Source organism: Agelaius tricolor, unplaced genomic scaffold (assembly GCF_023055355.1).
Source record: "Agelaius tricolor isolate 1412-34295 unplaced genomic scaffold, bAgeTri1.0.p SCAF_2, whole genome shotgun sequence".
Classification (NCBI taxonomy): domain Eukaryota; kingdom Metazoa; phylum Chordata; class Aves; order Passeriformes; family Icteridae; genus Agelaius; species Agelaius tricolor.
In genome coordinates this window covers 42,699,119-42,711,426 of record NW_027269262.1, presented here as the reverse complement: position 1 = coordinate 42,711,426, position 12,308 = coordinate 42,699,119, and the positions used below count along the sequence as shown (strand labels likewise).

Below are 12,308 nucleotides of genomic sequence, written 5' to 3'. Positions count from 1 at the left end.
GCGGTGACGCAGGCGCGTGACGCGCGCGCCGGCCCGGGCACGCCCCCCTCGCCGCGCCCGGCGGCCGCTCGCACTCGCCGGGCCGGCGCGAGGCTGTCAGTCAGCCGGGCTCCGCCGCCGCGCGCCCTCCCTGGCGCTGGGCTCTGAGGGACGCACCGGGAACGGCCATGAAGATCTGGAGCTCGGAGCACGTGTTTGGGTGAGAGGCCGGGCGGGGGGGGCTCGGAGCGACCCCGGCGCTTCACCGAGCCGGGCCGTGCGGGGCGAGCCGGGTTCCGCCGGGATGACGGCGGAAATGGGAATGCTGCGGGCGCGGCCGGAGGAGGGAGGCCGGGAACGGGCTCCGGTGGTGCCGGTCCTGCGTTGTCTCGAGCTGCTTCCTGCACGGCCGGACCCCGCGCCTGGGCTTCTCCTGTCTCGGGAACGGCATTCCAACAGGATGGAGTGGTGGAGCTGGCCCCACAGCGTGGTGGCTTGGTGAAGGGCTGGGTGTTTAGGAAAAATAACTTTCACACCATAACTAAAAATAAATCCTAAACTACCGATGTAGCCTACGATATATTCCAAGAGGCGTGGACTGAGTGACGGTGTCCCTTAGCCTCAGGTGTGCCGCTGTGTGTCCAGCAGCCAGCTCTGAGTAAGTGTTCTTTCCATCGGCGCTTTTCTGCATGGAACGTGGTTCTGGCCCGCCGCTTCCACCTAACGAGGAAGCAGCAGGGAACAGCATCGGGAGGTGTGCAGCGAGCTGTCCCGGGAGCTGGCTCCGTAGGGCCCGTGCCGCCCTGGGAATGCCACCGTCGGTGATTCCTGGCAGTGCCCGTGCCGCCTGGGGAATGCCACTGCTGGTGATTCCTCTGCTACAGGTGTTCCCAAAGTCTTGAGGCCCGAAGAGCACCGGGGGTGATTAACATATTTACAAACATATTTATAGTTCTTAACATATTTACAAAATATCCCAGATGTGTTGCTCTGAATTTCCTTATTTAGCTCAACACAGCTGAATTCCTTGCACTGATGCAGATACTCGGTGCTCCGCTGCAGCATTGGTCTGGTGTAAGTGAACTGTGGTTTCTAGCAGGAAATATCAGGCAGAGGCTGCTCCAGCCTGACACAACTCTCCTAGTTTGAGATGAGTATCTGTCACCTAAGGAATGCAAAAGCTCTTTTTATTTGACATTTTCTCACCAAGTTCTGTATTAGAACATCCACGTCTTATGGCGTAATGTGTGTGGGTGTAGGTAGTTAATTTGAATGGTTAATAAAATGTTGTTGTGCCTTATCAGCTCTCTGACTCAATCCCTTAGGGACATTTAACAGAATTTTGTCATTTTCAGTTTGTGTATCTTCTGTTGATGGGGGTGTAAAGTCACCGAAGATGGAACAAGGAGTAATCCTCCAGCTCACCTTCTGCTGCAGGAATTGAGGGCTCTTATTTCTCCTGCTTGCACCAGTAAAGCTTTCTGACATTTTTCTTGTTAGAAAAATAACTTATTTTTCCACCTTTCTGTTTGTTCTTGTAGTGCTGTGCTGTCAGTGCCTTTCTGTACCAGTCTATTTTAAGAATAAAATCCATTTAGGGTCCCAAGTGCAACTCTTAAGTACAAGTTGGCACCCCTAAGCCTTCTTAAGTTAGATACCAATTGTTGAATTTTTAAACATACCTTTAAAAGCTTTAAGGCTATTATGTCAGGACAGTCAGTTATTCTGAATATAGAAATAATTAGGGACAGAATTTCTCTGTTGGATCAAGTCCATGGTTTCTGTAGCCTCCTCTGTTTCAGAAGGAAATATCTGAAGTACCTGAAGTGCTGTGTAGACAGTCTGGCCTTGTGTAGTAGGACTTCTCCAATCCCAGGAATCTGGGGTTATCAAACTTTGTTTTGTAAGAACAGTTCTGAGAAGAGTATCCAGAAGTGGAATTCATGATAACAAACTGCTGGAAGCAGTAGTGTAGGTGCAGACATCAGGCTGTGAGCTGGTGGGCTTTCTAAAAATCTGTTGCTTTCATCCTTTTTTTAGTAGAATTTAATTTCACTTTACTGCTTTTTTTTTTTTTTTTTTTTTTTGCTATAGGAAGGAGCAGAAGCTAGTGATGTCCTCTTTATTTTATTTGGTATGCTTAGAATTACAGAAAAATTTGTGTGGAGTAGACTCCTGGAGGTCGTGTAGTCTAACCCTCTTCTCCAAGCAGGGCAAGCTTAAGTGTTAGGTGAGGTTCCTTTCCTGGTGGAGTTCTGGAATGAGCTGATATTCCCACCATCTCTGTGAGCACCACTTGGAATGTCACTTGTAGCAGTGAGTGACTGTTGCCCCTTGCCTTCATTTTTCTTAGCCTTGTGTTAATAATTCCTTGCTTCAGTTATGAAGAGAGAGAAGAATTTATGGAGAGAAGAATTTATTTTTTCTTCTGTTTTTGTATCAGTATTGCCTTTCCAAGCATAACTGTATTCCAAAGGGACTTCTGGGAGCGATGAAGCTGCACAGCCTGTCCCATATTGCACAACCTATATCCTGATTTAGTATCATGGGATTATTTGCGATTCAATATAAAATACTTACAGATACTCTCCCCTCTTCCTTCCTCAGGCATCCCTGGGATACTGTGATCAAAGCTGCTATGAGGAAGTACCCCAACCCCATGAATCCCTGTGTGGTAGGAGTAGATGTCCTCGACAGGAGCCTGGATAACCAGGGGAGGCTGCACAGTCACCGTCTGCTCAGCACGGAGTGGGGATTGCCCAGTATTGTCAAAGCGGTACATTTTTGCAGCCTTTGTTCTTTATTTAGGGTGGGATCGTTTTTATGTCATCCTGTGAATTGGAGCTGACTTCAAAGTAAAAGCTGAAATTTGTGTGTGTCTGTCAATGCCTTCCAGGCTGGTCTGTGCCATGCTCTGTGGCTGATACTGTCTACACAATGAAGTCTCACCACTGATCACAATCCTCTGATACCCATGGATTTGTGTTTATTTGGGGTCACTGAGAACTTAGCACTTAGGTGTTTTAAGGTTCAGTTTGTTTGTTGGATGTTGGTACTTAACATTTTTTTCCCCCTTCAGATATTAGGAACAAGTAGAACTCTGACTTACATAGAGGAGCATTCTGTGGTAGATCCAGTGGAAAAGAAGATGGAGCTTTGCTCAACTAATGTGAGTGGTGGCTTAAGAAGTTTTTGATAGTTAGTTCTGGAAGTTGGATGTTTTGCTCTTAACATTTAGATTAGACGTGTAGCTGTGTCTTTCATTGGAGGCAACAATTTACAGGTCTTAATCAGTGTTTTAGATGACTCTTTTTCCCTTCCCTTTTTCTTCTTCTTCTAATTTAGATACTTCATCATCGAACATTTGTAATTCTGCTTTTAATGTAAGATTATTTCTCAGAATGCACGTAAAATAGTTTGACTTTTAGATGAATGAGTTCTGTCATTTCCAACAAAAGTTTTAATGTGAAATGCCTTTTTTCAAAGAATGTGAATGAAGCATTGTGCTAGATTTTGGTATCCTGGTAACTCATAGATCTCAGATTTAACGTGGGCTTGTCTGTAGGAGAGCCTAGTGAGGCCTTGTCCTTCCTGAGAATTAATTTTCTGTCTAATCCAGGTGGTGCTATGGGGGTCTGGAAGAGCCTCTTTTAACCACTGTCCATAAATCAGACCCGACATTCAGAGAAAGCTGTTGGTGCTCTGTCCTGTGAATGGGAATTTTGATATAATTAGATCAAGGATAGGAGAAGATGCATCACCCTTTATAAGTCTTCTTATTGACTGTGTTCTGGGTTTTAGTCTGTGTACAGTATTTTGACATTAAATTGAGTGCTCTGCTATTGAATATTGAGTGCTGCTGATAACAGAAGAATTAAAGGTGGGGAGTGAGGATTTCAGCTCTGTTTTTGTTTTAAGATTACACTCACAAACTTGGTGTCTGTTGACGAGAGACTGGTTTACACACCTCACCCAGAAAACCCGGAAAAGTAAGTAGGGAAATTTGTTTGTGTCTTTCTGTCTAGGAGACAATTTGTTACTCCAGTTCAGCTTAGGTGTTAACCTTTCCTTATTCCTTTACAGGACTGTGCTAACCCAAGAAGCAATTATTACTGTTAAAGGGATTAGCTTGAGCAGTTATCTGGAAAGCTTGATGGCAAATACAATATCTTCTAATGCCAGAAAGGTACCTCTTTATTCTGTTTTCTTCCTCTCTTCCCCACCCAATCACTCTTTCTTTTGAAATAGTAATTGTCAACGGTGTGTGTTGAATGTTACATTTAATTTCTCCAGATTTTGTGCACAGTGTTTCAGTAGATTTTTTATGGAACCTCAGCAACCTATTTCTAGGACCTAGTACTAGTAGAAAATGTAACTTCACTTTCAGTCTTTATAATGTGGATTTATCAGTTAATACCAGCAGATTTTTTATGCTGCTTTTGTCAGTTGTTCCAGTTCACATCCATTATTGAGCTGTCTCTTTGCCTTTGGATAAAAGTAATTTAGTGTAAGCAGAAGCATATCTTTGAGGAGGTGAGACTGTGCTGGCTCACCTGGGTAACACTGCACTGACTGCTCTGTCCTGTGCTTGCTTTTTCTAATGTATCTGCAGCCTTGGAGCTGCTCTTCAGCACAGGCAGAGCTGTGGGAGTGCTTATTCTTGAGCACTTTGTCCTACAGTTCTTTGGGGAAGAAATGGAATTGCTAGAGAAGCATAGGCCTTGCTGCCTTAACAGCAGGAGGAGTGCTGTTAGGAGTTTGAGATTTTGTTCTGCATTGCTGGAGGGGTTCAGCACAGTGGGAATCTGGCCCAGGTAACTCCTGCTATGCCAGAAATCCTGTGCTTTGGCCATCCCTTCATCCTTGTGAGGGATGCTCCTTGACCAAGCCAGTGTAAGCCGACTTGGTAGGACCAACTAGATCAGAGAGGAGAAAGCCTCCTTTTCTACCCTTCTGTGTGCTTCTCCTAAGGTGAGAGGAAAACATGTTAAAATCATGGCATGGGGTAGGAGTGATGGGTCATTTCTAGACACTGAAGAGTACCTTTACCTAGCTGGGTGCTCTCTGTTTGAAATGGAAGGTATTTCAGTTAAATAACAGTTCTGTTCTGATCCGGTTTCCATTTAAAAGTCTGTGTGGAGTGTATATTCTTGAAAGAGAGGAACAAACCCTGGCTCACAACCAAATTTCAGGCTGACCCAGAGGTAGCAAAGCATTGTCTGGTTGGCTCGTGTGCCAGATCAAGTTAGGCACACTTAAAAATGCTGGCAAAATTCCTCTTGAGGCGTTGGCTACATTTACATATCTCTTTTGAAATCAGAGAAGCTATAAATATTTCTTGGTACCTGCTGAGGTGTTGCCTGTGAGAGAGCTCGCTTTCTTTTAAAGATTGTTCCATTCTGCCATTTTCAAGGAGCACACTGCTTTACAAGCTTCTTGCAAATCAGAAAGATCTTCTTATCCTGTGTATTTCACTGAAAAGTCTCTACAGATTTTGAACCTGGCAGGAATTTGTAATTGCTGTTACCAGCCCTTTCCTTGCTAACCAGTACTTACTGTGCTACTACTAGCTCTTCTTGCATGCTGTACTGTGCCTCTGTGCTCTCAACACCCCTCTTAAACTTCATGACAGTTACTGAAAAATGTTTTGTTGCTCTCAAGAAATAGGAATTATTGAGACTTTGCTCTGAGGTAGCAGTGGCAGGTGATGCATTGTGATTTTTAATGACGATGAAAAAAATAATTTGCTGTCTGTTGTAAATCTTTTTGTGTTACTCTAGGGGTGGGATGCTATTGAGTGGATAATTCAAAATTCTGAGAGTGCTCTAAGCTAGCAGTTCTCCACACCTGCAGTTTGTACTAACTAGTGGTAATGCCAGCATTCTCCTTCTTGGTACAGCATTTCAGCTTTCTAGCAAATATCTGCATGGACTGTTGTCACGTGGATTTCATAAATGACCCTGCATGTCTGTTTCACACACCTTGCATACAGGAATGGCAGAGCTGCTCCTTGCCCTGCAGTTGTGGAGCGTGAGTGTAGCCCCAATCCAGGCTGGATCCATGAACCCGTGCTTGTGCCACTGGGCAGCCGAGGTGCTGCAGCCATGTGCCACACAGCCTTGCTTATGGCTTGAAGACTGCAGACAGCTAGGGCTGTGAGGAGTCCCTCCACTGAGTGTTTGATCTGGTCTGAGTTTCTGTGATTTCAGTACATAAAGATGGTACCTAAAGAAATTAATAAATTGGCTAGTGAGTGGAATTGGCTTTGTAAAAATGAAATGGAACTGTGTTCTTAGGATATAAAATTGATTTCTTGAAACAGGTTGCCTAGCAGGGGTAATGTTTTGCATAGCAGAATTGTATTTGCTTTTCTTCTGCCTGAGGAGTAGTGTTGCCCTTCTGAGGAAATCTGTGCAAAGCTCGGAGCTGCCAGGATGCCAGACTGTTCCTGTTTTTCATTGGTCTTGTAGTTATGTTCATTTTGGTAGTGACATGTCCCTGCAGTTATATAACTATGAGCAAATCTGAGTTCAGGGTTGAGAGAACTGAGTGTATTTGCCTCTATGAGACCTCTGCAGATTATTTTTCTTCCACTAGTCAGTGTAGCCTGTCCCTGTCATTCCTGTATTGGCTTCTGCTTCAACCAATAAGATTTCTTAAAAAGAAAAAAATCCATTTTGCTGCTTCTCCTAGTTAAGAAAGTTGGGCTTTTTACACTGCTTACTTTGAGATCCATGTATGCCATGAGTGTTTGCTTTTATGTTCTCATTCCACTAAGCTTTCATGGCTGTTTTTCTGGAAAACATCAAGTACAAAGGCTCAGCACTTATCAGTCATTAAGCTCTACCAACAAATCTTCATATGCAGCGCTTGTCCTGCCAGCCACGTCATGCTGCTGACACCTGCAATAATGAATAACACACCGTGCATGCCTGGGGATGAGTGTGCTTGCTTAATGACTGACTGCAGAACTTGTTGTACAGTATGACACTTTATAGACAGTCCTCTGTCAGATTTTTCCTCATAACTGGGTAGTTTCATGGCACTTGGAAGCTTTGGATCTGGTTGAGATTTCTAACTTAATTTCCTGTGCAGAATGTTCCTGAAGTCTTCCTTGCCAAAATCATGAGTTTATTCTTAGCTGCAAAATATATAGTGTATGCAAGTCTAAGGATATATACACAGATATGTACTCTCAAAAACTGGAGGAAATATCTTGGTGCCCAAGTTGAATGTCATGGATTTTTTAAATTAATTTATCTCATCCACAAAGATATCAAGTGAGACACAATGATGTGATTGTTTCAAGTCAGGGCCTGAAAAGAATCTCAGTGTTTTTCTACTGATTGTTTTCTATGGCCAGGGTGTTTTACCTTCTGACAAGTCTTCTTTGAGCAATATAACAAATGTAACATCTAAGCTGTTGCTGTCTCAGTTCTGTGTGCCTGTGTCACCTCAGAGAGGATATTTAAACCTGACTTTTAAAGGTCCAAATGTCTGCTTACTGAAAGATGATTCCCCCTCCCTGCCCCCCACTTTTTCCTTAGTGAGCACTCATCTCAGTTATTTCACAGCTGGTTACAACTTGTGGCTGTGCAGTAGCTTGCCCATGTCTGGGTGCTTTTATTTGTGCTTTGCTGGCATTCCCAGGTCTTGCACAGCCTGTAGAGAAGTTGGAAATTAGTCCCTGCTGAAGAACTGTCACTTTGGTGCTCAAATGGGAGGAGCTCAGAAGTTAAATCATCCCTTCTAAGGTCTTCTATCATCAACCTGTACTTAAAGTGGACAATTTCAATCATGCTTTCTTGAATATTATTAGTATCTTTTAAAGACATCGCTGGAACTAGTTAACTTAGACATCCTAGTTCTTGAGGTAATTTGGGGTGGAGCTTAATCTCCCTTTCTGAGCCTTGACCAAGAGCTGAACACTTTATTGTGATACCTGGATAACTCTTCTCAGTTTAAGGACTGCCTGCCAGTGCAGAAGTAGCAATTAGTGTTTATTCTGTGAGTCCCTCGAATACGGCAAACCCAAAGAGAAACGGAATCAGCCCTTCACTGACCTTAGTGAGTCATCTCAAGGGAGTCTTGAGATAACTGTGCTCCTATTCACAGTAAAACTTTATTTCTTTTAATAGGTTATACTTTGCACTCTGGATCTGGGCTTTTCATATTATTCTAGGCTGATGTTTCTAGCCTGGCAAAAAAATCCTTTATGTGTGTATGAGCTTTCTTCTGACATTCTTTTTTCCTTAGGTTTTCAAAGCTGCTTATGCAGATTCTTGTTCATGCTTAGTAGTCCATAAAGGACAGCAACAGGTTCAGGACACACTGTGATGTTTCTGTGCACTTTATCACCTTTAATGAATACAACAAAATTAGCACACCACAGTTTGGAACACAACACTGTGCAGAGGAGGCCATGCTTGCCCTTTCTGTCAATGTCTACAGAAGGCTTGAACACTGACAGTGGCTCTCCTGAACATTTATGACTTCTTGGGCTCAAACCTTTATCTCCAGAATTCTAAATTTGGCCAGAGCCATGCGGCTCCCACTTACTGCTCTCCACTCTTTGTATTTCTTATTCTTAGTGGAGGAATAGAGGTTGGTGTCTCTTGACTTCTCTCTAAGTGAAAAAAGGCCAGGTGTTCTCCTGGTCTGATCCCATCTGCTTGCTTTGACAAAAGCTGCTATTCTGAGCTTGCAGAGTTCTAAAGTCTTGACTTTTGTTTAGTTAAAGTCCTTGTCTTTCTTGACTTCATTGTGCTGCTGGCTGCATCTTGTGGTCATTGGGGTGCAGCTGCTAGAGTCTTCTTCAGGTGAAAGGTGTTTGCCAGGCTTATTGCCCTGGGTTCTCCAGCTGTTACTGAAGTACTTGCTGTCACTTCTGAGCTTGAGACATTCCCATACCTTGATATAAAATGTGCAACTCTCAATTAGTCTGATTTAGCTGCTGAAAAGTTGCTGTGTACAAATGTAGAATTCAGTGTGAGTCCACTTCTGAACTCTTGATTGGTATCAGATTACTTAGCTGCTACTTCAGAGAGCTCTGGAAAACTTTCATTGTCCTGGATCTTCTCAAAAACTTTCTATATAACTTGGCTAATAAAGCTGAGAACAGTACCTGGATTTTGCCATAATATTCTTTGGGTGGTGGGAGCAGCAAACAGCAAAACCAGCAATTCTCTTAGGTAAGGAAACTTGACTGCTGAATTAGGCCTTGTGCTACTGGGAGCTCACACCAGCACTGCGTTTGCTTCTGGCTTTGGGGTGAAGCAAATGCCTCTGCAGTGAAGTTTCCATAAGAAAATGCTAAGAAATTATCAATATAATCTGGTATCAAACTATGCAGAGCATGGCATTGATTTTAAAGCAAGTTTCATGTCTGACAGAGGAAGAACTATAGAAGCATGAGGAGTGGTGGCGTGTCTGTTCTGATCCTAAATCCCGGTGTTTTTCTGGCAGGGCCGGGATGCCCTGGAGTGGGTGATCAGCAAACTAAACACAGAACTGGAAGAGCTGAAGTCCACGCGCGAGGGGATCAAACCAGCCATGGCAGCAGCGTCCACGGAAAAATAAAGCCAAATATTTGGGTTCACCAAATAAAACCAAGTAACTGACAGAAAAGTCTTATTCTGCAGACTGCTCTGTAGAGCTCCCTCCCAAGGCTGATCTGCAGAGATTTTGTCCATTTATAAGAATACTGGATCAGCAGAAAAACAACCTCATCCATCATCTCCACAGCAGCTCTTGTTGCCTACTGAAGTTTAAACTGACCTCCTGCAGATGCTCTTTTCATTTGAACAATTTATGTTTAACACTGGAAACAAAATGTTTAGCACATTCAAAGCAGCCTAAATGTACCTTTTCAAATAAAGGTAGAGGGCATGTTATATTTACACCATCTCAAATTGAAAAGCTTGAAAAAAAAGCATGTGTGGGATTAAGAGTTTTCTGTGTGAATGTTTGTTCTGTAAAGGGCTGATAGGTCCTAGAGCACTGAATTTTGTCTGGTTTGTAATCTGATAATGTCTTATGGCCAGTTAAAGGAAACTACATGAGTCAGAACATGATACTGTAGAATCTGATATTTATCTAGAGGATCATCTTGAAAGGCTACATCTTATGTGGAACTAACTCTTCTTAGGTGCTGCCTGAACATGACACACAGATACTTTACCTCTTAAATGTTTGTATCCAAACAAAGATAAAGTTTATATTAATGTTAATAACCTAAAATAGTTTTTCTGGTGGGAAGAAGGGTATAATTTATTTTGTTATTTATTAATTTTTCCTCTTTCCTCCCTTCCCTGTGGGGACAGGGATTACTTGAAGGTGCTGGAAAATACTTACTTATCTCCAAGAAGGGTATTTGTAGGCTGCTAGAATGAAGAGACCGTGCTGTGCCACTGGTCCTTGCTCTTCATATCACATCTTAACTGGGGGACAAATTGATGCAGTAACCAGAAGAGTTGAAATGAGAAATGAGCAGAAAATTTTAAATCTAAATGATAAGGTTTCATGAAGAGAAACTTTTAATTTCCTGAGTGGAGAAAACAAGAGTACAAGAACCACAAATGGACTCTCATCTCTAAATGCTTTCTGTTAACTACTGACTACCAGTGTAACTGAACCTTTTCAACTCTTTTCCACGTGGGTACAAAATGGTTTTAAAATCCTTTGAAATGCTTCTCATTATCTGGAAACAGACTCAAATAACTGCAGAAACTTTCCTATTAAATATGCATAAATATGTATTGGTAATGACTCTAGCCTTGTCTGATGTTTACAGAATTGTCATGTTTGGACCAGATGTAGTATGTGTTTCTCTGATGGAACCCTCTGTTAGGGCATTTTAACTTATTTCTTGGTGTGCACACAAAGTGAAACAAATGTTGCAAGGATGTTTACTTGTTCAAGTGGCAAGCATGTGCTCAGGAAGCTGTTAAAGAGCATGAGTAACTTCTGAAAAAATTGAAGAGTAAAATGTTGGTCACTGTTTTGATCTGATAATTTTAAAGTGTTTGTAGCTTAAGGGAGTTTTCGGCATTCATATTCTGGTTGGTTTGAAAGTAAACTTTAATCTGGGTGTAACTGAATTACATGATCCTAATGAATAAACCTACTTTAAAAAATATGTCTACTAGTTGAAAGCAATGAAATGAATAGCAGATATTCACATTGCCCTTTTTATGTGGACCTAAAGCCCTTCCTATTTTGGAACAGAAACTTGGAGCTTAAAGCAGCCCATGTCTGGAAAATAAGATGGATGGCTTTGGTGCAGGTCTGTTGTTGTCCCTTTTTCAGGAGTGATGTCACTTCCTGGGTGAGGAACACAGAAGATGTTCTAACTCCTGGTGTTCTGCTAGGCAGGGGAGTGCAGCTATGGCAGAGCTCTGCACAAAAAGAAGGAAAAGTTGGGTGGTGTGTGTCCATTTGGAAACCTGTGCTGCAGCATTTCTGTGCATGCCTGCTGGAGGGATGAAAACATGACTGTCAGCAGGGGTGGGAAAGCCTTTGGAGAGGCTCATGTGTTGCCTTGGTATGGGAGAAGAGTTGTCTAAAGCTGCTCCTTGCATCAGAAATGAAATATTTACTTAGAGTTGTCTTAGGGCTGGCTGACTTGTGCATGGCACTTCCACAGAGTCACCACAGGCTCTCTGGAGCTGAGCTCCTCTGCCCCACCCTCGGGTCAGTGACAATTGCATGTCAGGTTCCTGGGTTACTTTCTTGACACTTTGTTTCCTTCCTTGCAGGAACTAATCCCTATCTGCTTCTTTCCTTATCTCCTTTCTGTTTCGTTCCTCCCTGGTTTTGGGCTGCTTTCACTCCACCATTTCCTCCCACTTAGGAAGTATATGACTAAATGCTTGGTTTTCCAATCTGTCTGCTGCTCCACCTGCCAGGTATCAGCACCTTTCCTATTTGTGCTCAGTCCTCTCCTGCTTTTCTCTAGGCTAAAGGAGAGTGGGGACAGTTTGGGTAGGAAAAAACCAAATTTCTTCTGGAGGCCTGTTCCATCATTTAGCTCCCTCTCATCTTAGGGGTAGGTGCCTGTTGTGCATCCATGGGATTGTTGATCTTCCTGTGGCTGTTCATTTTGCCAGTGTGTACAAAGGACCTTGCAGTGTGTCACAGTTAGAACCAGGTAGGTGTGATGGTGTTTGCAGGGGTCGTAGGATGATGGAAGAGATGAGGATCTGACTCCATGTTTCAGAAGGCTTGATTTATTATTTTATGATATATATTATATTAAAACTATACTAAAAGAATAGAAGAAAGGATTTCATCAGAAGGCCAGCTAAGAATAGAAAAAGAAGGAATAACAA

At 42.9% G+C, this 12,308-nt stretch overlaps 1 protein-coding gene across 3 annotated transcripts; it reads left to right on the top strand.

Annotated features, from left to right (window-relative positions):
• The first annotated feature begins 8 nt into the window (after positions 1–8).
• Positions 9–11,116, top strand: PRELID3A (PRELI domain containing 3A). 3 transcript variants are annotated; one of them, XR_011684397.1, is made up of 7 exons: positions 9–199; positions 2,587–2,755; positions 3,059–3,148; positions 3,898–3,968; positions 4,063–4,165; positions 5,760–5,872; positions 9,445–11,116. XR_011684397.1 is itself a non-coding variant. In XM_071456868.1 (7 exons), the coding sequence occupies exons 1-6, from the start codon at positions 168–170 to the stop codon at positions 5,811–5,813; spliced, it is 519 nt and encodes a 172-aa protein (XP_071312969.1). In that variant the 5' UTR covers positions 9–167; the 3' UTR covers positions 5,814–5,848; positions 9,445–11,116. The 3 variants fall into 3 exon arrangements, 2 of the variants coding, with proteins under 2 accessions (XP_071312969.1, XP_071312963.1); XM_071456868.1 differs by having other exon boundaries at positions 5,760–5,848; XM_071456862.1 differs by lacking the exon at positions 5,760–5,872 and having other exon boundaries at positions 11–199.
• The last annotated feature ends 1,192 nt before the right edge of the window (positions 11,117–12,308 follow it).

Bases quoted from the DNA above. Each gene is read 5' to 3' on its own strand.
- PRELID3A (XM_071456862.1), top strand. From the start codon at position 168: ATGAAGATCTGGAGCTCGGAGCACGTGTTTGG. The intron at 200-2,586 runs GTGAGAGGCCGG...TTCCTTCCTCAG, and splicing joins AGCTCGGAGCACGTGTTTGG to GCATCCCTGGGATACTGTGA. The intron at 4,166-9,444 runs GTACCTCTTTAT...TTTTTCTGGCAG, and splicing joins TATCTTCTAATGCCAGAAAG to GGCCGGGATGCCCTGGAGTG.